Source organism: Quercus robur, chromosome 7 (genome assembly GCF_932294415.1).
Source record: "Quercus robur chromosome 7, dhQueRobu3.1, whole genome shotgun sequence".
NCBI lineage: Eukaryota > Viridiplantae > Streptophyta > Magnoliopsida > Fagales > Fagaceae > Quercus > Quercus robur.
In genome coordinates this window covers 42,022,289-42,048,548 of record NC_065540.1, presented here as the reverse complement: position 1 = coordinate 42,048,548, position 26,260 = coordinate 42,022,289, and the positions used below count along the sequence as shown (strand labels likewise).

Here is a 26,260-nt window from a genome sequence, read left to right as displayed (position 1 = left end):
TGACTCGTTTAGGTAACCGGGTTTTTTCCCTGGGCCCGGACCCGCCCCAGCCGTGCCCCGCGGGTCCTCCGGGCCCCGTTTAGGGCTTGGGCCCAATTCATGGCCCAACCAAAAAAAAGAAAATTTTAAGCCCAGATTTATTTTTTCCTTACGTTCAAGCCCAGATTTATTTTTGCCGTTCAAGCCTGCATATTCCAAATAAAAAAAATTAAGCCCAAATTTATTTTTGCCTACATTCAAACCTACATATTCAAATTCAAGCCTAAATAACGTGACCCAAATGCCAAATCATAAACTACTAATCATAAATCAATAAATCACCTATTAATTATAAATCTATAAATCAATAAACCATAACTAATATCATAATCATAATTCAATAAATCATAACCAAGATTTTAAATCAATAAATTACCTAGATCATAACTAAAATCACTAGCTAAACATAAAAATAAAATAAATCAAACAAGTCCAAGAAATAAGTATCAAAAGTTCAACGAGTCCAAGAAATTAAAAAGCTACAAAATAAATCCCACAAGTTTAGAATAATTACAAACCAACATATTAATCCAACAAGTCTAAGAAATTAAAAAAAAACTACTAAATTAATACAAAATGTTTAATCTTCATCAATTGTGATACAACTCCCATCAATTGTGGCACAACTCCCAGATTTGTTTGTGTCTGTGTTTGTGTCTTCCATCTCCGTTTTAGGCTCTGCATTCCCAACAAATACAAAAAACAAAATTAACAGAGTTAATTTGAAAATCTCTCACAAAATACAACAGCTCAATAGTTAACAAACCCAATAACAGTATAACATCACAAACACCTTAACCCATAAACCAAACCCTCACCCACCCAAAACCCAAATAAACATTATTATTATCATCACAACAAATTCAATGAAACACCACACATAAGACATTAAAACTTCACATATCCTAATTATGTTAAATACACTGCAATTCCAATATTTCTGTGAAAAGCTCTAATGGGATTAGTAAGTACAAAATTATGTTTAAATATTTTCACTAGCGTTACAAACTTGCTTTTGCATATAGCAAACAATTTAACCAAAATAAAGTAAATTGTGTAGGTGTCCTGCTGTAACAAACTAACAATGGTATATTATTCACTCAATAAAACTAGATTCAATCACCATAAACATTACAAAAAAACACATTTATAGCTTACAATATCAACAAAGAATTTAAAACCATACTGGGTCTTTCTATTTCTAAAATTCATAAATGAGTAAACTAGGAGAGATACAAGCATATAGATTATGCAAACCAATATTTACAATAAATTCAACAATAATTCAGTCTACAATAATTCAGTTATTGACTAAAACATAATAATAGCACTTTCCTAGATTTTCCCAGGTACCAAACAAAGATCAGAGGGCTTTTTCTCACAAACATAGATAGTATTATTATCAAAAGTAAAGAAAACCCAGCAGATATACAAAATAGAAAAAAACCCTTTCAACAACAAAGATATTTAAGACAAAGCAATTAAGGAAAAGAATCAAAAGATAAAAACGAACTTCACGGACTCAGTGAAAATGAAATAAGAAATTAAGAATACCTGACTGACTGCTGAGCTGAGTGAGGGAGGGAAGGCTCACGGACTCAGTGACTGACTGACTGAGGAAGTGTGTGAGTGAGGGAGGGTCGGACTGAGCTGATCGGAGTGAGGAACTGTTGGACTGCACTGCGCGTGAGGCGTGAGGGAGAGGGAGGAGGGAGGCGTGAGGCAGAGGGAGGCGTGAGGGAGGGAGGAGTGCGGAGTGTTGAACTGGGCTGCGCGGAGGCGTGAGGCAGAAAGGAGGGAGAGGGGTTGCGGCAGCTGAAGATTGAAGAGTGAAGAAGAAATGAGGGAATAGTTAGGGTTAGATTATAGGTTTATATATATATTAGGGTATTTTTGTAATTTTAGGTACCGGGTTTTTAAACGGGTTTTTATACGAGTCGGGTCTCGGGTCGGGTCTGGATTTTTTAATAAAACCCGGACCCAACCCGGACCCGTTTCGGGCTATTTTTTTAAAACCCATACCCGACCCTATTTCTAATCGGATCGGGTAAAACCCGGCCCAGTAGGGTCGGACCGGACCGGGTATCCACGGGTCGGGCAAAAATTGCCATCCTTAATTGGGGGTCTAAACGTTCAAGGGTGTTTTTACACTATTTGAACTTTCAGTAGTGTTAATGGGTAGTGTGTGGTGCCCGTTAAGAAACTACTTTATGTTAATAAAGTTAACTTTTTGTCATATTTTTGACCAATTTAATAAGGTGTAGAGTCAATAAAGCCAACTTTTTGAGTTTCACTTGTCACTTTAGTATTATTTTTAGTCATTTCATCAACTTATGCTAATTTTTTATTATGTGAATCTCACAATAAATCATCCTTAATAGACACCTTATCGTTTGTTAATATTTTCCTATTAATAATTGGTTACCGTATATAAAATGAAAGTATAGAAAATTAGAAACTGTCTTTGGGCACGAATATAAAATGCAAGTTTTACCAACCTTGAAAATGATTGATTGTTTATTGTGCGGGTTCACATAGGCACATAAAATATAAGTGTGTTTGTATATTTTTTGTATGCTTTTGTTAATAGGAGGCGGCCCGCTATATTGTTAAGGATGCATTTTTTAGAATAAAATAATATTAGAGCTTGTTTGGATAGGTGTTTGTGTGGAACGAGTGCGTGTTTTCAGAAGAAAATGCAAAACAATATGGGGGGCCTCACGTTTTCAGCAAAATATGTTTTCTAAAACACCAAAAAATCACATTTTAAAACCATGCCTCCAACTAGCTTTTTATGAAAACGCTAGTTTCAAACTCATCCCTCAAAAGCAAGACAAATGTTTTAGGGGTCTCAACACCTAAAATGCCCTCAAGTATTTGCTTAATAAGAAATTTATCAGCCTGTAAAATTCTCACCTGTGTCTGATCTGACTTTCCAGCGCCTACAACTTCTTAGCACAAGCTGTTTTGTTGGAAAGAATATCATGCAACACACACTAGATGTTGTGAGAATGAGTTCAATGGTGAAATTTGCAAAATATTTGGTTGAGAAGAGACCCACGGCTCTCTCTCTCTCCCTCTATTTGGTCTCTTCACTTTCTAGACTTATTACTTCTCTTTTTTGTGGTTGATGTTGATTAGCAACATATATAATACTATGAATAATGCCAGAGATACAAACTATTTTACAAAAATTTTTACAAACTGCTGATGTGGTGAGTAATTATTGGTAAATGAAAAAGTGTTATTAATGGTGGGCTTAGATGAAAACCAATAAAAGGTTGGTCACATCAACATTTTGTAAAAATGTTGTAAAATAGTTTGTGTATGTAGCATTACTCATAATACTACGTAGTTTGTGTTGGTTAGCTATCATTAAGTATGTAGTAGGGATTATGAAAACTAATAATAAAAAGCTTTGTAGTGGGGCACAATTGCATAAGGGAAGTGAGGGTACTGGGAAAGTGTGCTATCATGTTTAGCATGGATTACATTTAAAATGACAATATATCCTTAACATCAAAATTAAGTCCTTTTTGGTAATTTGTATCCACAACAAAAATTTATAGTTTTCAAACCACAATTTTTACAAATTTTACCAAACGTTTAATCGTGTTTTCAAAATGCACATTTTAAAAACGTTATTTTTTTAAAATGCAGTTTTCAAAGCAGCCTATTTAAACAGACCCTTAATTTTTGGGAGTAGAAAACAGTTTGAGTATTGCTCTATTTGTGTTAGTAAAGTTAGAAAACCAAACCCTTAATTATTCTACCACAAGATTATTGTGGGGAGTGGGTAACCTTGGTACAGGGCTGAAGCCCTAATGCTCAGAGAATCTACATGAATAGATGGGTCGAGCCCATCTATTTAAGAAGAGAAGATAGGCCTCTCGGAACTATTCCTACAGAGTACAGAGCATCTTGTCACTTCCTAAACTATTATCCGAGATCTTAAGCATGGATGAGCACTAATTATCCCATAAATACCTTGGAAAAAATGTTGAGAGGATAAGGATCACAAAGGATGCCACCTCTGCATTAGTGATAAGTCCTTTATCTAACCTCTGCCGTATTAAACACATGGTACAACCTAAACAGTACAAACGATCCCCAAAAAGTACTATTACAGGGGGAAAGAAGATAAGACCAAAGGAGGAGGTGACAAGTGTCCTAAGAAATCCGGCTAAAAACAGGACATTTGGGGAGATAAGGGAGAGAACACAGCCTATAAAAGGGAGGAGGCTACAACAAAGAAGGGGGACGAAAAGGGAGAAGGGGAGAAGGATTTAGGGGAGAGAGAGAGAGAGAGAGAGAGAGAGAGAGAGAGAGAGAGAGAGAGAGAGAGAGAGAGAGAGAGAGAGAGAGAGAGAGAGAGAGAATGGGAATATCATTGTATTTTTCTCAACCCCAACACCTCAGGAAACTAATTTGTGCAGCTAGGTTTCTCATTTGTAACCTTAACATATCTTGAATCAGTTGTTTAAGCTTCCCCTTGTGGAATTTCCATCCTGTTATGTGATAAATAAATTGTGTAAGTCAGATCTATTGAATCTTTTCTCCAAATAGTTTTGTTGTAGGAGTTTTGACGTCCATAACTGGCATCGTCTATGGGAAATTTCCACCAAGCAGTAGGCTTAAAGGCTGGTTTAAGAGAATGATGACAGGTCACATAAGAAGCGTACCCGCCCATTTTTCTAGCTTACTGGCTAGCTCTTATTTTTAGTTGCTTTGATATTGCTAGCTAGTTTCAATAATATGTTGTTGTTGGGTGTATTATTGATTTTGTGTCTTCTATTATGATGTATTGTAGTTCTCACTGTTTTGTTGAATGATATCTACCTTTCAGCAACAACAACCAAAAACAAAAAAAAACCCAATTTACCTCTTTCCCCTGTACTTCATCTCACAAAATACCACAAAAATCAAAAACTCAAACTATTCCCTCCACCATTGGCATGATTTGGTTTGAGACAACAAAGACCACTGATTATTTGAATTTTAAATTATATATTTATCATTAAGCCAATATACTTATCGGTTTTTGACATAGGCAGGAATTGAACCTCAAATTTATTTATCATTAAAAGACAAAGTTTAAAGGTTAATCTTAAAGATATTTGGACCTTCAATTAGTGCTAAAAAGATAATCTGATTTTTTAAGGGTGTGGGATTGGGAATAGGCCCTCTTAACCCCCTAGCCTTGCCTATGTTTGAGGGAATAGTCTAGTACTCGAAAAGTTTTGCATGCTTATGTTCATTAAAAAAAAAAAAGAAAGAAAAAGAAAAAGAAAAAGAGATACTAATTGAGTTTATGATACTAATTTGAATGTGAATTGAATATTTGCTTTGTCTAGGGGTGAACTCCCTAACTTTTCAAATTTTTTCTCCCCTTTATTTCTATAAATTTGATAGAATTTCCCCTCTTCATCATATTATATATAATATATATATACACACACACAAAAACACTCATTCAAAGTATTAATGTCTAATTTTTTTAATATTTACTCCCCCCCCTATATAACTCATTAACTTTAGGAACCTATAAAGCATTGTTTTAAAGAACATGTTAGCAAATCTTTTTAGTGAAAACCTTTTTTTTGAAAAGAAAAACTATTTTTCATCTAAAGAGTTAAGAATATTAAAATTTTTTTTTTTCATTTTGAATAAATATGCTATATGTAAGGTTGAATTTAATCAACCATCTTGTTGGCTTTATTCCGTGCCAAATTTGCTTGTATTTCAGCATTTAGTAACCCTGTATTTAGGTGGGTTTTGTTGTAAGGGTAGTGAGTGAGATAGAGTGATTGAATGCTCAAGAGTGTGTAAGAAAACAGAGTCTCGTGGCTTGATCTCGCGGGTGACTCACGGCTGCAAGCCGCCAGAAGCAGCACACGTGCCAAGCATGCCAGAAGTCAAAGCGTCATGCTAGCTGGAGCACTACAGGACAAAATAGGACAACTGGCCGTTCTGTTATCGCGCGGCTGGAACTCGCGACTCAGTCAAGCATCGAGTCCAAGTCGTGAGCCACCCCTATTTTAAAAAACCTGACGTTTCACATTATTTTCTCACCCCATTATAAATACCCCTCATACCCACAAATGAAAGAGAGCTTCCAGAGAGAATTTTAAGAGAGAAACCCTAGAGTAAAACAAGATTGATTCATCTACAATCTTGACATAAGAGTCTCTTCAAATTCCTCAACTCTCTTTCTCTCCATTGTCAAATCCTTGAGAGGCATTTTACCAAAACCTTTTTCTCACCATATCCATTACTGTGAGAGGGCTGTTTGGTGTTCTATGAAGTAGTTAGGAAGGAACCAATCTACATTAGTTGATGCTATGGTCAAGTAGCGGAATTCGGGAAGCTAGAAAAGAAATAGTTTCGGCGCAACCTCGTTGGAGCAAGAAGCTTGGAGGGCTTAGGTGCACTGGGTAGATTAGGCTTGGAGGGTCCATTGTTGTCCATGTATCCCAACTACATTTTCTAGTGGATTGTTTACCGCTTGGAGGGCGGCGGAGAGGTTTTACGCCAAGGGTTTTGGTTTCCTCTTCGATAACACATCGCGTGTTGTCCTTGTGTTTGCATCTTTCTTCCCTTTTATCTTTACCTTTTATTATCTGCTATGGGTTGTGATTTTAATTTGGCTTAGATTGTTTTCCAATTCTGTTTTATAGCTTTTGTTCATTTTCCGCACACTAGTTGTTTGACATAAAGTTTGAATTGGTTAATTTATAAATTAGGAGTCTAAACGTTCAGGGGTGTCTTTACACTATTTGAACTTTCAATTGGTATCAGAGCGGGTACACTTCTAGTGGTATCATTACCATAGTGTGATCCTTGACTGCCTATTGAGATGGATCGATCTCAATCCCTAAATGCACCTCCATATTTTGATGGTAGTAATTATGCCTTTTGAAAGGTTCGCATGAGAGCATTTCTGTGTTCCATTGATGAATCTGTTTAGGATACTGTTGAGATAGGTTGGACCAGACCTGAGGCAGCCAAATCCACATGGGATAAGGCAGCACTCATCGCATCTAATGCAAATAGTAAAGCACTCAATGCTATTTTCTGTGGTGTGTCTCCAGATGAATTTCACAGGATCTCTCACATTACCGTTGCCAAAGAAGCATGGGAGATATTGGAGACCACTTACGAAGGCACGAAGAAAGTAAAAGACACCAAGCTGCAGATGCTAACCACTCGGTTTGAGGAGTTAAAAATGAGTGAAGATGAGTCCTTTGACTCTTTTTATAGCAAGCTAAATGAGGTGATTGTAAGCAAGTTCAATCTGTGAGAGAAAACGGAGGATTCTAAAATAGTAAGGAAGATCCTTCGATCATTACCGAAAAGTTTTCGTGCCAAAGTGACAGCGATTGAAGAGAGCAAGGACCTTGATGACATAAAAGTCCATGAGCTGGTTGGTTCTCTTCAGACTTATGAAATGTCGCTGCCAAATCAACGGAAGAGTAAATCTCTTGCTCTTAAGACCATTAATGAGAAGGTGGAAGATCATGACTCATCGGAAGAAGATGTGGTTGACAAAGATGTTGCATACCTTGTAAAAAATTTTTCGAAAATTCTTGAAATTCAAGAATAATGGCAAATTTGGTGATAAAGGAAAATTCCAAAGTTCAGGAAGAGAGAAAAGGGAATTCAAAAAGAAAGATGGAAAAGATTCCTAATCTACACAAGGTGTCACTTGTTTCGAATGCAACGGGCATGGACAATTTAAGAAAGAATGTCCGAATTATTTGAAATCGAAAGGCAAAGTGTATGCCACGACATTGAGTGACTCGGATTCATCCGACTCAGATTCTGAAGAAAGCTGTGATGGAGAGGGGAACTATTCAGCTTTTATGACTATTGCCCATGTTGAGTCTTCAGACGAGTTGAATCTGCTTGTATGAGAACTTGGAGAACATAGTGATGAAGAATCATTGGGAGTTGTTGAAGAATCAGATGCTGAAGAAGATGAAAGCACAACCAATCTTCAAGAGAATTATAACTCACTCTTGGAGAAGTCGGGTGAGTACACAAGGGTGGCCAAGGCAGCTGCGAGAAAAATGAAGAAGGCAGAGGAGGACTATAAAAGTCTCCTAATTCGATATAGGGAGGCCAAATGTGAGATATAAACACTGAACGGTGAGCTGTCAGAAGCTTACACAAAAGTGAGATTTCTTGAGCAAGAGGTTGTGCAAGCAAATGCTAAAATAGAGAGGGTCACCACCAAGAAGCTAGATGATGTTATTTCATCTCAAAAGAGCTTTTCAGACAAATCCGGATTGAGATATACCGGAGGAAGTAGCACATCTGGCAATATCACTAAAGAAGTGAAGTTTATAAAGGCCAAAGAATCAACTGATGTTGGCCCTACTGCTGAGAAGCCCAAGATAGAGGAGAAGAGGAATGTGGGGAACGAATGGTTGTTGAAACCACGTAATCAATCCGTGGGTAGGTCTGAATCCCGAGCCAAGTCTCGTTCACGACCACAAAGAGGTCCTAGATCGAACTATGTGTGTCATCATTGCGGACTTCAAGGGCATACTCGACCAAATTGTCAAAAGCTGAGAGCAATGAATAGTGTAACTCCTCAAAGGTCACGAGGATCTAGAAATGATAGGAGAAATTGGGCTGTTGAACCAGCAAGAGATTAAAGTGGTGATACCGGAATGATGGACGTGATGAAGATGATTGGCGCTTTCACCAACTGCTTGGAGAGCTTCACATGAAGGTTTGAAAGCCCTAACTCTCGTACTCAATCCTATAAGGAAATCACCCCAAACGCAAGTGACGTGTGGGTGAAAAAGGGTACTCATGCATAAGCATTACAACATGTCCATGCATCAATACTTCCTATGCTTTGTGACGGAGTTTGATTGTTTGCTTATTGATTATGTTGGTGGTTGTTTGTTTGTCTATTTGTGCATACTTTTATTCTTTTTTGTTTTTTATCAATCTTTTTCTTCTTATGTGTCAAAAATCCAAAAATCACATAAAAATTAGAAAATCAAAAAGTTTAATTGAGATTGTTGAGTTCTGTCTCAAAACTTGTTTTGCCTTGTACCTTTGTGCTAATGGCTTTGTGTATTTTCGAGTGTAGCTTGTTTCTTTGCACTCTTATCACGGTGGAAGAAATCTTGAAATCTATGTGACTGTTGTAAATAGATCTTCAAACTTGTCATGAACGATTAGTGAATGGTTATGTTGATCTTGAGACTTGCATAGACTTTTGTCTATATATCTTCCCACTCTTTATTCTTTTTGCTAAAAAGAGCTCACCAAATGTAAATCTCCAAATGAAAAGAGATATTGAGCTGCAAAAGCCTGTCGCACATACTAGTATTCGACTAGGAAAAAGGGAAGGCGACCAAAAATTTATGTGAATGTTTATTCAAAAAGCCAAAGGCTATCTAATCAAGGTGAAATATCAAATATCACTCTCACAATGAGAGGTGATTGTCTTAAAAAGACCAAAAAGATCAATTGTTATGATTGAATGTGGAGTCAAATGTAAAGCTCTAAGTTATGTTATCAAGTTTTGTGGGAGGTCATATATGCATACTTTTATAATTGAGATGGGTCACATGATCTAGTGCTAATTGTGTATGCCTTGGTTGAATTGATCATTGAAGCTTCACATTAGACTAAGGACTATCTCATTATTGATATCCACACACAACACATAAGTTTATGTTCAATAAATGCCATATTCATTTGTGTAATTGTACTTGATGAAATGTGTTTTCACATGCTCAATCTTTGTTGATTCAAGCACAAAAAGATTTTTGAGTGTTTTAGGTGTTTTTGGAAAGTATTTTGTTCTTCAAAAACTGAAAATTTCAAAAATCATTTTTGCCCTGTTTTGGCGACTCAGTCGCAGGTAGTCAAGTCGCATGCCACAGTCGTGAGCTTGCGGGTCAATTTTGGCGACTTGTTCGCGAGTGGAAGGTCCAGTCGCAAGGGGTACACAGAGATTTTCACGGCTCAGCTCGCTGCTCTCTCTCGAGTAAGACTTCCAGTCGCGAAAAACACTTAGAAAATTTTTCCAAACTTTTGTCTTGAAGTGTTTTGGCAGGTGGATCTGGCGACTATCTGGTGACTTACCTCAGTCGCGAAAAATGCGTGTTTTGCACAGTAAATGTAGTTTTTAAAATCTTTTTTAGTTTACCCTCGAACTTTTTGTGACTGTTCATCTTCTCTCTCAACTGTCTCCTTCCCAAACGCTCCGTGTAACCCATTTCAAACTCCATTGTTGCTTCCTTTCAACTCAAAATCTTCAAGTAACAGGTATGGGTTTTCTTTCTCGAACTCTGTTTTACTTGATTTTGTGTTTTTCCCTCTTGAATATTCGCATTTTTGTCTGTTTTGAGTTGGGTTTTTGTTTCGGCTGTTGCTCTTTGTCTATGCTTAACTAGTGGAGGCTATTGATTTATTTTGAACTTGTTTAATTTGCTGGTTTTGGTCTTCATCATGTGCTTAGCTAGGGTTTGTTATCTGTCATTTACCCATCTTGTCTGATCTTATTTTGATGTGTTGATTCAAAATGTTCTTGTTTTTGTTTGTTAGGTTTACTGTGTTGTCTATGTGCTTGTTCATCTAGTGTGTGCATCTGTCTTATGTTCTCTGGGTCTTTTCATACTCATCAAAATGTATGTCTCATTGACATATATTTGTCTTTTGGGTGTTTTTAATCTCTGCTGCTTTAATACTCTCCTGCATAATGCTAGTTGTTCTTGTGTATCCACCTTTAGGTTCGTTCATCTGTGTGGTTGATTTAAGTTATGAGGATTGTCCTTTTATTTTTGTCTTTGTTACTAACAAAGTACTGATTTGTTCTACACATGTATTGTACTATGTTGTTGTGGCCTCTTCTGATTGTTCACAGATGCCTCCTTCATCCCCAAAGAAGAAAACTCCTACAAATAAAGCAGATAAGAGAATGAAAATGGACCCTAACCTGTTCAGGTCTGTTTCCCATTTTGAGAGATACAAGGATTTCTTCTTAAAGGCAGAAATTATTCAAGAAAGGTTTGTGGATTTAGAGGATTTGAGAGACACTTTTATCCCCAGCTGTTTTGAAGGGAGAGGATGGAAAAAGCTTCTGTGTGATCTCCCAGTTGTGTGTGAACCCCTGATTAGGGAGTTTTATTCCAATGTTGTGATAAGGGAGGATGAACTAAGCTGCTGGATTAGAGGTAAAGAGTTCACTTTAGATGCACATGACATTGATGATGTGCTAGGGCTTGAGGGGTTAGAAGATCAAGAGTTTGTTAACTACAAGGATAGGATTCTGTCTATTGAAACTGTACAACAGAGGATAGGTGGACAGAGAGAAGGGAAGTGCCTAAATACCACAGCTTTTCCAGTGGACATGAGGTGTCTCACTATTATCATGATGTTCAACCTATATTCCATAAGGAAGTTGACTACAATTAACAGTGCAAGAGCAATTTTTTTGATGGACCTCAAGGAAAAGACATTCATTGATATCAGTTCCCACATATTTGACACTATTGTGGATGAGACTAGAACCACTTCTGGGCCTAAACTGATCTTCTCTAGTCTGCTCATGAGGATTTTTAGAAAGAAGGGTGTTGCAATCCCACGAGACATTAGTCCCATGTCCACACCTTCTGCTATTAACAAGTTAACCTTCAAAAGGATAAGTGTTCGGCTTCCAGGTGAAGAAGATGAAGGTGATGAAGGAGAGTGTGTCCTAATGGAGACTGAGGCAGAGGCAGCAGGCCAGGCATCAACCTCAACACCCAGGAGGAGTGGCAAGAGGACCAGAGCATTAACTTATTCAAATACACCTCCAGATGCATTTCAGATCATTCTGGAACGACTTGATGGAATCAGAGGGGTCCAGACCGAGCACTCTGAGAGGATAGCAGCCATGCAGGACCAGATTGATATTTTGTCAGCAAAATTTGACAGCTTCACCACCTAACATGGACAGTGACCCTTTGGCCATTCCGGTCAAAAAGGGGGAGATATATAAAGTTTTTGTTGAGAAGCAGAGAAGCAGCTCTTAAGGGGGAGTAATATGTTGAGGGGGAGCAGTAAAAAATAGTGTCCATCTTGTTATCTTTGTTTATATTTTTGGGTTTTATTGTTGCTATGGGTTTGATACACTATGGTTTCAGTGTATGTTGTGTTTCTAACTCTTAACACATGGATGGTTTTGAAACTTGGTTTACTCTTTATATATATATATTGTTGATGTTATTCAGCAAAATAAACGGTTTCCAAACAGACCCTTATATCCATTTTTTTTTTCTACTCCCCAAAAACCATGAGTATTTTATTATAATTTATTCCATATTAACGGGCACTATGTAGCACCCGTTAACAAGACGCTTTATTAAATATGCGTGCATGTATTATCTGTCTAGCATGTATGCAACGAAATTAGTATGTGTAGCATCTCTATAAATGAATAAAGACTTCTAATATTGTACAAAAAAAAAAAAAAAACTAGGGAATATTGGAGAAATTATCAATAAAATGCTATTTTGGCTACAATACAAATAAAAATATAAACGAACAATGTTGGATTGAGGCACGGAAATCTCGCTCTCTTTAAGGAGATTCAAGCCCTCTGTGGTTGGCAAATCCTTCAGGATACAACAGTCTAACAGTTCATTGTGTAGCTTGGATCAACTCTACATAAGTGGCTGAGCTCAAAGGTCCACCTAAAGAAACATCTTTCTTTGGCCCAAAATCTCTCAAATATTTAGGAGTATTATTGAATTCACTTTCTCACACAATACTTTTTACTTTAACTATTTATCTTCATTCACTCTTGATATAAAATTAGTCCATAGCATAGCCATATGTATAGTCTTCCAATCCTTCTCATAACCTACAAGTTATTTATTAGTTTATATAACTCCTCTTAATTTATTTAATTTAACTTACATAGAAGTTAACTCTTTCTTTAACAAACTCCACTATAACTCATCTATTTATTAATCTTTAGTTGGTTTAAGTTTTAACGTCATTTAATTTAAAATGCACTAACATTCCTCCACTCATTTTAATATTAAATTAGGAAAATGAGAGATTACCAGGCAAAGAGGGATTATTATGCATCATGAAGGTGTGCTCTGCATTGAACCTTCACTTAGTGAAACAACAATCTCTACTCTGGAGTGAGTAGTGGTCTTCGATAAATTCCATCACATGTTTTTGTAATTTTCATGCCCAAGATAAAATTAGCCTCACCAAGATCTTTCATATCAAAATGACTTCTAAGCATATTTTTTGTTTCATTTATAACATGCAAATTAGAGCCACATATTAGTAAGTCATCCACATAGAGGTTAATGATGACATGTGAGTTTTCCCAAGTTTTATAATAGATGCACTTGTCACATTTATTTGACTTATAGCCATTTTCAATCATGCAAGAATTAAATTTTTCGTACCATTGTTTAGGAGCTTGCTTTAAGCCATATAAAGATTTAGTTAGCTTGACACCTTACTTTCTTGACCAGACTCTACAAAGCCTTCAAGTTGGTCTATATAAATTTCATCATCTAGGTCCCCATTCAAAAAAGCTGTTTTTACATCCATTTGATGAATTTTTAAATCATATATAGTTGCAATAGCAATTAGCAATCTAATGGATGTAATCTAAATATATATATATATATATATATATATATTAATAGATAAAGCTGAGAGAAAATCCAATTAGATTTTAATTGGATTCTCAATTTTGCACCACATTTCCCATGTAATTTTTAATTTTTATGCTAAGTAATTTATTGAATGTAAAAATCGAAGAGTTCAAATCCAATTAGATTCTGAATTGGATTTCAATTAGAGTCCAATTTTGTGTCACATGTTCATCTTTTTTTTTTTTTTTTTTTGGTGGCAAGTAAATCATTATATGCAAAAACCGAAGAGTCTAAATCCAATTAAATTCTAAATCATATATATATATATATATATATCTATAATATGATATTTTAGAGATAAAAATCAACATCAGCTTTTTGCTTAAAACCTTCTGCAACAAGTCTAACTTTAAATTTGTCTATTGTGCCATCAAGTTTAAACTTTTTCCTAAGGACCCATTTACAACCTATTGTTTTACAACCAGGTGGTAAATCTACTAACTTCAATGTTTTATTAGAAATTAGTGAATCTATTTCATCTTACAGAGCCTCTTTCCAAAATACACAATTAAAAGATAACAAAGCTTCTTTCAAAGTAAGAGGATTTTCATCAACATTAAAAACATAATAGTCAGGATCAAAATCTTTTTCAACTCTAGCTCTTTTACTCAAGTTCAATTTCAAGATTTTCTTGATTTTGTGAATGAGGAGTAGAAGAACTAGGTTGAACTAATACATTTTCTCTAACTTCTTTGCCCCCACTATTTTTAGATTTAAAAGTAAAATTTTCCTCATGAAAGATAACATCACCTGATTCAAAAATCACATTATTTTCAATGTTCAAAAATCTATAGGCTATATTGTTTATTGCATATCCAAGAAAAGCACAGGTGGTAGCTAGCTCTAACACCCAATTTAGGCATTTTGGGATCCGTTAACCTGGCAAAGGCTAAGCAACCCCAAACTTTAAAATATCCAAAATTTGGCTTATGCCCCTTCCACAATTCAAAATATGTGAGTTTAGTCTTTTTGTGTGGCACCTTATTTAAAACATGACAGGATGTTAAAATTGCTTCCCCCTATAGATTTAGGGGAGCACTTGAGTCAATTAGCATGACATTCGTTAAATTAATCAAAATTCTATTTTTCATTTCAGCCACACCATTAGATGCAGGTGAGTATGGAGGAGTAGTTTCATGGATTATTCCCTAAGACTGAACAAATGAGTTGGAACTCAGTAAATTCATACTCCCGACCTCTATCACTTCTAAATCTTTGGGAATTGCTTTTTTTTTTTTTTTTTTTGGTTACCATGAGAAGTGGATGAGTTAGTCTTTATAGAAACTCAGATTCTCCACAATTATAGCAAAGACCATGAAACCATGTAAAATTCAACATGATGGGATGCCCAGCTATCTCTCAGACATATAGACGAGCTAGATATGCGTTTATGGAGATATCAATGCTAGGATACACAAAAATTTTCACTTGTTAAGGTTGCAGTTGTAACTTGTGATTGAAGTAACATCACTTTTACAGAAGCTCATCAACGCTTTTTATTATGTATCAATCACAATAGAATATATATTATGTTAGCAAATGTGAAAAAAAAAGGTAATTATACTCTCCTCCCTTGAGGTTTGAGAGAATGATACTCAACCCTAAACCTAAATGGGAAAAACACTCCCTTCCTTTAAGGTTTGAAAATATTAACACTCCCCCTCCCCCCTTTTGTTTATATCAGTAACAAAATATTCTAAATTTCTATAAAAACCTCTTTACAAAAGTTTAACTATAGTTAATAAAAATAAGGCTGTTAGGACATATGTGTTTCACTTGTTAGGAACATATATCACTATTTTATGTAATTGGCTTATCCTTTGACAAAACGCACTTTACTTGTATTTGGGTAGATTTAGGATGTGTTTAAATACTTCAAGAAACCATGTTTCAAGATTAAGTGTTGAAGCCTTCAAGTCTGTCTGAGAAAACAAGCTATAGTGCAAATTCATTAAACCTCGATAGCTGCATCTATCGAGCTTAAGAAAGCTGCTCAAGCCCCGTGTGCTCGACACTTGCTCAACAACTGCTCGACACCTACTATCTGTCGAGGTTTAAGAATTTCAGAATTCTGATATGATTTTCTTGGGATCCGTGAATATGTCTTTGAGCTTTCTTTTCTCCTAACCTTAGACATATAAAAGGATTGTTTTAAGGGTTGTCAAATAGTTCACAAGTTGCATAAGCATTGAGCAAATTCTGTTCAAGCACATTGTGACCGGAGACGAAGTTCATGCCCTAGTTCATCTCTTTCTCTTGAAGAAATTGCTGTGTATGTGCACTGTAGGGTTTTGTGACAAAGCATTTTCTTGATCTTCATCATGTGGATGAGCTGAAGAACTTTGCAACCAACACTCCTCTTAGTTGGTGATTGAAGTCGCGTACTGGGATCTGTGCAATTGGTTAGTCACGTACTTTGGAGTCGTGCATTAGAAAGGGGAACTGTCACTACAGAACAAGTCCAATTGGGTATTGGGGTAAGGGTTCAACTGTAGGTTGGTAAGGTACTTGAGATTCCTTTACTTATAACTGCTTGTTGTGATAATAGTGGAGTTTCGAGAGTAGTGACCTGAAAATCACCCGGTGGGGTTTTTGCCGTTAGGTTTTCCCGATTCGTAAACAAATCACCGTGTTATTTATTTTCTGCTGCATAATTAGTTTATTGGTGATTTTTTTGTGCTACCACGCGTTTGCATGATAAATTGATTAATTAATAACTTGGTTAATTAATTAATTAATTTCTATCACAAGGGATCATTCAGTTTGTGGCCTATCAAATGTAAAACTTAGGTTATGTTCATTAAGTTCCCCCTCTCAAGATTCCATCATGTAGCTATACTTAATTAAAAATACATTTCCATCCCGTGAGAAAAAAAACACATGACTGAATCTTAAGAGGGAAATCTAAAAAATAACACCTAAGTACTATACATAAGTTTTGTCCATAAAAATAACTATTAACTTTAGAATAAAAATGAAAAATTTATCAAGCATCAAAACAATTGCAACAGAAAATCTCTCCATAACCCATTTAAAAAAGAAAAAAAATCTAAAAAAAAAAATTTGTACTTGATATTTTAAAATATACTTCAATTAAAATTTAATATAATGAATTTTAATTTTGAAATGAAGGATAATTCTTGAAACTTGCCCTTAAACAAAGGACAAGTTACTACATAAAATTATTTTTAATATTAATTTAACAAAGTTTGGTCAATCAGATGTCAAGGAGAAAGTATTTTTTTTTTTCCAAACCTTAAGGGAGGGGAGTGTTATTATCCCAAATAAAATTATTAAACTTTATCAAAAGTTTGTAATGAGATCTTCATTAGAAACTACTGCCCTAGGTGGCAAATCTACACCATTTTAGATCTCCATCGGAAGGTGCTGCCTTGCTAAATATTCTCAAGGGAGAATCTAGTTGAACACTAATTCATATAACATTTAGATATGCCCTACTTTTGCAATTTTAACACAAAAATTGCAAGTCAAGTCATTTTATTTTTTTTGATAAGCTAGATATCAGTACTTCCATGTAATATCCTTTCTTAAATCTCCTATATCTATAATGCCCTATGACTAATTAGTAGTATTAGTTAATAATTTAATCATTTAATGACAATAACTTTGGAAGAATTAGTTTGCTATGTTCAAAATCAACCACTAAAGTAACTAAACAATTACCACATATATTATATCATATGTTTTTTTTTTTTTTTTTTTTCATGAATGAGCTAAGAATATGAAGACATTGCAACATGGTAATTGGTACCAAGGAGCCAGGTGGGTTATTGTTTCAGGGAGAAAAAATAAAAATAGAGAGAAGATCTGGGAGGTTGTGGGTTGGGTTTTAGGACAAGTTATACTCAAAATATTTATTTTTGATAAGTAATTTACACTAAAAATATACAAAATCAATGGTTTATATCAATAATGTCAAGATCCTATAGCTTTAATTCAGTTTTGGTTTTTTTTTTTTTTTTTTTTTTTTTGAAAAATATAAAAAAGCTCCAAAAAGCATGCTTTGAGCTATTTGAAAAAGCGCTAGAGCCTTGGGGCTTCGAGCTTTGAGCTTAAGCGCGCTTTTAACAACATTGTTGCCAATAGCAATTAGAAGCCATGGACTCCTTTTAATACTGAGAAACAATACTGTAACGTTGCATAATAATTAATAAGTACTCCCACAACTCAACTAGAACTTCTATAGACATGAAGTGACTGACTTGTATGAAGTTTCTTGAATCCCTTCTAAAATCTTTATAGATTCACTTTACAATGCTATTAAGAATACCTAAAATCCATCTCCGCCTAGATATTGCAATAGAGATCACCAGCATAACCCCAGTCTCCCCACAACAACGGCACATGACACACTAGTCCACAAAAGCGATAACCCTACTTCTCAAATTGTCACTGTGAGTATCTTATCCCAAGCTGTGGTCCAAACAAAACACAATGGAGAAACTCGTTGAGGGGCCTTAACTCTCCAAATACCTTTCCAAGGAAATACAAGGGAGAAAGGACCTCACAGCTCATTATAATACGAACGAATATCATATTCCCCATTCTTCTTTAATGTCAATCTCATGCGTTCCCCATTTTCAGTATAAGGGATATTGGATTCCAAAATATGAAGGAATTCCACTACTAAATCCAACATTCACACACAACATATTCACCTAATTTTTAAATATGCTTCTTCTTAACTAGCGGACTCCATTCTTTGGACTCAAATTTGTAACCAACACATCACAAAAGGCTAACTGCTATTCCGGTTTTTTTTTTTTTAATGTTATTATTATTATTATTTTTTCATAAATAAGGCTGTTGTTGTTGATGAAGTATGTTTTAAATATAACCTTGCTTTTTAACTGAGGCCCGAGTATAATGGCACCCCATTTTTGTATCCCAAATGTCTGCAAACAAGACTACCTCTACAAGTATTGAACAGAGTCCTATGCCATTTCAGAATCATCCACATAGACATAATACATCAGTCTGAGAACAAAACACTGTCAAAGAGCATAAGGCAGCTAGGAATAGTAGAGGACTGGCTAAGTTTAATAGGAACTCATTATTATAGCTAGTTTTTAAAACAAATTTAGTTCTACAATATCATCCAACCAATCATGTGGAGAGTTAGAGAACACACACAGTTTGAATCCAAAAACCAATGGGCTCATCACAACCCTATGCAGATAGTTTAACAACTCACTGACCATGCAATTACATTCAGTTTCATCAATAATTTTTTTTAAAAAAACAAAACAAAAAATCTGAAGTTAAATCTGCACTCAGAATGGTGCCCTTAGGTTATTTTACCTTCACATTTCATATTAGTTTTGGACCACTTGAATATCTGTTAATATTACTCAATCCACATAGGCTTTGCATGAAATTTCACCTCTTGTAAATGCATCATACCACCGAAGGACTCACATTTTTTGTCATTAATTATGAAACTTAATGTCCCCTAGATAGTGACCAACATTTTTTTTCATGATAAGTGACCAATACTGAGAAAAAAGTATTAAATTTATAATACTTAAATACCTTGTAGTTGGCACACTGTTGCGCGTATTGCCGCTCCTTCGCAGCCATAGCTTGCAAGTTTGTCTTCCAATTTTCCACTTGAGCCTCACATGGAGCTACATCATCTTCTAGCTGTGCCAGTGTTCTAAAGAAATGTGGGATCTGATTCGAACAAAATAATGGAAAACGAAAGAGGAAATTTGATGAAATGGAAGGTGAAGAAGAGTACGTTTCGAGAGTTAGCCGGCTGAGTCGACTCTGTGAACCATTAATACGTTTCTGAGTTTTGAGTTTGAGATGTTATTTAAGTAAATCACATGACTCATGTTACAAAAAATATGCATGGATAATCTTGATTGAATTTCCATACAATGTCTTCTAAAAGAGAAAAATGTAAAACAAAAAATTTGTCATATGGTGGATTTGAGGAGCTAAACTTTGTCCCTTCTAAAAAAATCACTTGTTTTCTATGTGAAATCACATGACCAAACGGGATCATGTGGTAGCATCTATTGCAAAATATGCATACGTTGCATCTCTTGATATAAGTATTCCACATCATTATGGATAGATTCTTTTGTAAGGAAAGTATCTCAGAAATCTTTTCGCTTTGATAATGACAAATAAACAACTCATGAACGCAAAAGCTAAGTTTGATGATTCCTTAAATTCAAAAACTTGTTCAAGAGAGACCATCACCTAAATCAGATCATATGCCATGTTCAGCTGGGATATGAAGCACAAAAAATTACTCTAGTTTGTACTTTGCACAAGCTGAAGCCATTTTTTGATCTTCTATGCTATTTTTCTATAGATAGATTCCTTGCTACAAATGCAGCTTATAACACACCATATTACAATTTTTTTTAGATAATTAAAATATGCTGCTATCCGCACATCTCGAACCCTTTCAACCCTATACCGCTAAGCATTTTGTACATGAAAATGTGCCAATTAAGCTACAAACCCTCAATTATGGGGAAAAAAAAACCAGTAAAACTATATTGTAATACATCTCTATATTTGAACTCTATTAAAAAAAAAAGACAACAGTAAAGGGACAAAACTTAAATATAATTTCTTAAGCATTAATTATTTCTTGGGGCAAAACTTAGATATAATTTTTTTTTTTTTTTTTTGCATGCAAAACTTAGATATAATTTTTTAAGCATTAATTTTTTCACCAAATAAATTTAATCATATGACAGTATTAGACGTTACTTTTGCTCATATATAGTTTTTATTTTTTATTTTTTGAGAAAGTTGCTCATATATAGTTAAATTCAATTATACGACTCAATGGCCATTTAAACTATATAATTAAATTTAATTAAAAAACCTAAAGTAAAACACTTAAAAAATTATACCTAAGTTTTTTCTTATCTCAAAAAGTTTCACATTACAAATTTCTGCTAAATCTTTTCATTAGCTAAGCTGAGAATAGAGAACAGAATGGGTCCTGCCATTTGGGAATAAACATGGATCATTATGCCCAATTTAACAACTGAATTATAATATAAAAGAAAACAAAAAAGCCTAATAGGTTCACAGTTATCTTTAGACCAATGGGTGCGTTTTGCCATTCCAAAATCATAAATGGTTGATTTTCGAATGGTTAGAAAATAATGAATTTAATTATTTAACGGACATTCTAACAACTTCAATTTATATAGTATTTTTCTTCAATTTGCTATGCCTTGCGTTTTAGCTAGGACTGGGGATGCAAAATCTTTGTAAAGCAGTAAACCATATTAAGAGATCCAAATTGACATGAAAATAAGACTGTTAAAGAACTACAAGGGATCATAGTAACCCAAACTGTTTCATAAAGCACACATCACTACCAAGCATCATAGGTAGTGTGACCTGAAGCGTTCATAAAGCATACATCAGATGATACAAGAGAACTTCCAGAGGAAGATACATAAGAAAACTGCATAATGAAGGCATCACCAGACACATCGGTAAGTAACATGCGACTGGGTGATTTCACCACCATAGGTAACCTTCACCACCTGCCCTTTCTCAAGGGCACAGTATCTTGCAATTGCATCTTTTTGCAACATTCGAGGAAGCTGAGGAAAGAAAACCAAAGTGAAATATAACACAAACTTTGAGCAATCTAAATAAATCAACACATAATCATAATTCATATGCCTTAAATGGGAAGTGATAAGTTTTTGGCATAATCTATTGGCTACAAAGAGCAGTTTTCCTCTACCAAGACACTGCAGACAAACCCTCAAAAAAAAAAAAAAAAAAAAAAAAAGACACTGCAGACAACAAATTACATGCTGGCTAAATTAATAATACCTATGTCAACTTTGAGTTGGCCAACAAACGACATTCACAACCGAAAGGCATAAGTTCATTGCCTTATTTTATTATCAATTACCATCAGAAGAAACAAAATCAGCATTAAGAAGAAACTGTACCATATCTATCTTGTCAGACAAAAGAAAGCTCAAGGATTATCAATTCCATCCCCAAACTAAGAAAGACCATTTGGTCAAGCTAAAACAGAAACAACTTAACCATGAACCAAATTTACGTGATGAGAAAGCATTATAAAATATTAGAAGTAACATTCCATATGTCTTTTTTCTCTCTCTTTGGGGGGTCGGGCCTTTTAGTAAACTATTATAACAGAATGTTTGAATTTTAGTTTATCTGTTTAAATGGTTTCATTTGAGTAAGAAAAGTCTAAGATTCTTCCATTGATTTTATCATGGATAGAATTATGCCTCACTAATATGAGTTTGAAATGATCAGGTGTGAGTTGTTAGTTCAGATTCATAATACAATCAAGGCAAACCTTCGTAACCTAAATCCATCATATGTTTGTGTAAGGTTGAATTTAATCAACCATCTTGTTGGCTTTATTTTGTGTCAAATTTGCTTGTATTTCAGTATTTAGTAACCCCGTATTTAGGTGAGATTTTTGTAAGGGTAGTGAGTGAGAATAGTGTGATGAAATGCTCAAGAGTGTGCAAGAAAAACAGAGACTCGTGATTGGATCTCGCGGGTGACTCGCGGCTGCAAGTTGCCAGAAGTAGCACACGTGCCAAGCATGTCAGAAGTTGAAGCGTCATGTTAGTTGGAGCACTACAAGACAAAATAGGACAACTGGCCGTTCAGTTATCTCGCGGCTGGATCTCGCGACTCAGTCAAGTCGCGAGGCCAAGCCGCGAGCCAGCCTTGTTTTGAAAAACCTAACTCTTCACATTCCATTCTCACCCCAGTATAAATACTACTTATACCCACGGAAGATTGAGAACTTCCAAAGAGAATTTTGAGAGAGAAACTCTAGAGTAAAACAAAATTGATTTATCCACAATCTTCACATAAGAGACTCTTCAAATTCCTCAACTCTCTTCCTTTCCATTGTTAAATCCTTGAGAGGCCTTTTACCAAAACCTTTTCGCACTATATCCATTACTGTGAGAGGGCTGTTTGGTGTTCTGGGAAGCAGTTAGGAGGGAACCAATTTCACATTGGTTGATGCTGTGGTCAAGTAGCGGAATCCGGGAAGCTAGAAAAGAAATAAGTTCGGCACAACCTCGTTGGAGCATGAATTTTGGAGGGCTTAGGTACACTGGGTAGATTAGGCTTGGAGGGTCTATTGTTGTTCATGTATCCCAACTACATTTTCTAGTGGATTACTTACCACTTGGAGGGCGACAGAGAGGTTTTACGCCGAGGGCTTCGGTTTCCTCTTCGATAACACATCGTTGTGTTGTCCTTGTGTTTGCATCTCTCTTTCCTTAATCTTTGCCTTTTATTTTCTGCTGTGGATGTGATTTTAATTAGCATAGATTGTTTACCAATTTTGTTTATAGCTTGTGTTCATTTTCCGCACACTTATTGTTTGTCATAAAGCTTGAATTGGTATTTTAGTTTTTGGGGATTTAAACGTTCAAGGGTGTTTTATACACTATTTGAACTTTCATTTGGTATCAGAGTGGGTACACTTGTTGTGATTTAAATACCTAAGTGTGATCCTTGACCCCTTGTGTTTATTTGCCATGGATTGTGCTTTGTATGCCTCTTTGTACGATTTGTTTGATGATAAATGTAGCATGTCATGTGTTTGTGAAAATGCCTCTATGAGTGTGGATCCTCATGATTGTGATGTTATGTTACATGAATCATTTGATGTTGTTGATATTCCTAATGACAAACTCTTGAAGAAAAATACTAAGAAGTTTCAAAAGAATTTGAGTAAGTTATTTTGTGAAAATGATGATTTGATTGCTAAGCTCAATGAATCCAACAAATTGGTTGAGAAATATAAAAAACTTGCTGAAGATTCTCTTGAAAAGCTAAAAGAGTTTGAATGTTTGAATATGGACTTGGATGCTAAACTTGTTTTGTCTAACGAACTTGTTGATGAGTTAAAATGTGAAAATGAATCTCTTAAGATTCATGCCAAGCGTTTGATTGCTGAATCCATTGATAAAAGGGGTGATAATATTTGTTGCAATCATGTTGTGCTACCCGATCTTTTGCCTATTGTGTGTTCTACCTCTAAGGACAAATCGGTGTACGTTCCTCCACACAAAAGAAATCAAAAGGTGGAGAGAAAGGCTGTTAAGTCAAAACCTCTGTTTAGGTCTCAACCTAAGGCTTTGGATGGATCTAAGTTTGTTCCAACTTACTAGATCCCTTCCTAAAAGGCCTAGTGGACCTAAACACATTGTGTGTCACTATTGTGGTGCCTTTGGTCATCTAAGACCTCAATGTTCTAAGTTTCATGCTTTTAAAAGAATCAAAAGAAAAGAAAAACTTGAGTTTTTTGGAAATTGTGTTAAAAAGAGTAAACCGGTTTTGAGTGAAAATAGCATGTTGTTAAAGAAAATGTTTAATGCTCTTAACTTCTTGACTATGTGCATCTCCGGTTCTTATTCTTCCAACCCTTGTCTCACTTCTCTTGAGACACTCATTCCAAACAATCGTTCCGTTTGGATGAGGAAGGGTTCCTATGGTTGAGCTTTTGCTCTTTGGTCCTTGATCTAATTCTTTCGATCTTTGTAGGGCCTTTCTTGCATTGAATGTCATATTTTCATGCATTTGTGCATTTTGAATTTATTTGTATGCATTGCTTTTGTTTTGATCTTACTTTTATGTTTTAGTTTTGTGTGAGTAAAAATCTAAAACCACATAAAAAGTGAAAAATTCAAAAAGTTTGATTGTATATGTTTGAGCACATATCACATGTGAGTTTTGCCTTGTACCTTCGTACAAATGACTTTATGCATTTACGAGCTTAACTTGTTCCTTATGCACTTATATTTTTGTGGGAAAAATCTTGACATCTTTGTGTGATGGTTGTAAATCGATCTTCAAGCTTGTCATGAATGATTAGTTAATAGTCATATTGGTTTTGATACATGCGTAGACTTGTGCCTATATCTCTTCCTTTTTTTTTTTTTTTTTTTTTTTTTTTTTTTTTTTTTGCTTATAGAGCTCAACAAATGTAAATCTCAAAATGAAAAGAGATAATGAGCTGCAAAAGCCGTCGCATATACTAGTATTTGATTAGGAAAAAGGGAAAAAGACTTTTATAAAAATGTATGATACCCAAAAAGCCAAAGGCTTGTTCATCAAATTGAAATATCAAAAATTTCAGGCATCAATCTCAAAATGAGATGTATTGATTCAAAATGATCAAATGTTATGATTTGTAAAGAAGCCAAATGAAAAGCTTCAAAGATATGTAATCATTTTCTTGTGGGAGGTCATATATGTTCATTTCTATAATTGAGATAGACCACTTGACTTAGTACTAGTTGTATATGACTTGATTAAATTGATCATTGAAACTTCACTCTAGACTATGGACTATTCCACACTTGATACACACACACAACACACATGCCTAATGGTTAATGAATGCCTTATTCATTTGTTCGATTGTACTTGTTTAAATGTGATGTGTGTGTGCTCAACTATATATGGTTCAATCCAAAATTTTTTTTGATCATTTTATATGTTTTTGAAAGTGATTTTTATCACTCTTTGTGTTCATATTTAGTGCTTACTTTGTTTTTCATTGTTTAAACATGTTCTGTGTTGAAAAACAAGTGTCAGAGTTTTTCGCGACTCAGCTGGCGACTCGCCAGTCATGAAACCCTAGTCGCGAGTTCATCTAGAAGCTTTGGCGACTCACTTGCGACTCGCGAAAATTTTCGCGACTGAACCTCACGACTCACCCAGTCACGAAACGCCAAGAAATAGCTTTTTAAAGAGCTTTTTCATGGGAAACCTGTTTTAAACCTCTCCCATCCTCTCCAAAACCCCTCTTTTAATATTTTTACATCAAAACCCATCAATTTGAATGTTTTTTCATTCCATTAACATCTCTAAGGTAATTATAAACTCTTTTCATTAATTTTGATCCTTAGATTATGCTTTGGAGAGTTTTGTGCTATTGGTTGGGATTTTTATCATAGGGGTTGAGAAAACTTAATTTTTATCAAATTTCTTCATGGGATTGGTTTCTTTTGTTGATTTGATTAGATGTTGGCCCCTTGTGGCAGAAAGAACATGTATTAAGGGTGGATTTCATGATGTTCATGCATTGTTTCACATTATTGTTTATAGTGTGCATGCTAGGTGTTTGATAAATTGCCTCTTAGACATTTTCTCGCTTGTTTGGACTCTGATGAGTACCAAACTTTGGGGTTTCTCATGTTTCCTCATTAGGAACATGTTTGGTTCATTGGTTGTGTATTAAACACACCTTGCCCCACATGTGCATTTTTCATGTATTAGTCATGCATTGCATATAACCACCTTTTGCACACACTTTTGCTACCCTTGTCATGCATTGGTCTATACCTTGTGTCTTCATCCTAGCATGTCATGTGTACCTTATGCTTTGTAGCACTTTGTTTTGTCTTAGGATTGAGCTTCATTTTCTCATTCATCTCGCACCCCTCATGCATCATTTTCATTGTTCGTTCCTTCATCTCTTGCCCTCTTTTCTCCTTGACCCT

At 35.2% G+C, this 26,260-nt stretch overlaps 1 protein-coding gene across 1 annotated transcript; it reads right to left on the bottom strand.

Moving 5' to 3' along the window:
* Positions 1–436: 436 nt before the first annotated feature.
* On the bottom strand, positions 437–21,700 carry LOC126691427 (uncharacterized). Its single transcript, XM_050386477.1, has 6 exons — positions 21,658–21,700; positions 21,269–21,384; positions 19,284–19,424; positions 19,053–19,089; positions 1,594–1,854; positions 437–717 (listed from the first exon to the last, which is right to left on the bottom strand). The coding sequence occupies exons 1-6, from the start codon at positions 21,698–21,700 to the stop codon at positions 620–622; spliced, it is 696 nt and encodes a 231-aa protein (XP_050242434.1). The 3' UTR covers positions 437–619.
* Between the last annotated feature and the right edge of the window lie 4,560 nt (positions 21,701–26,260).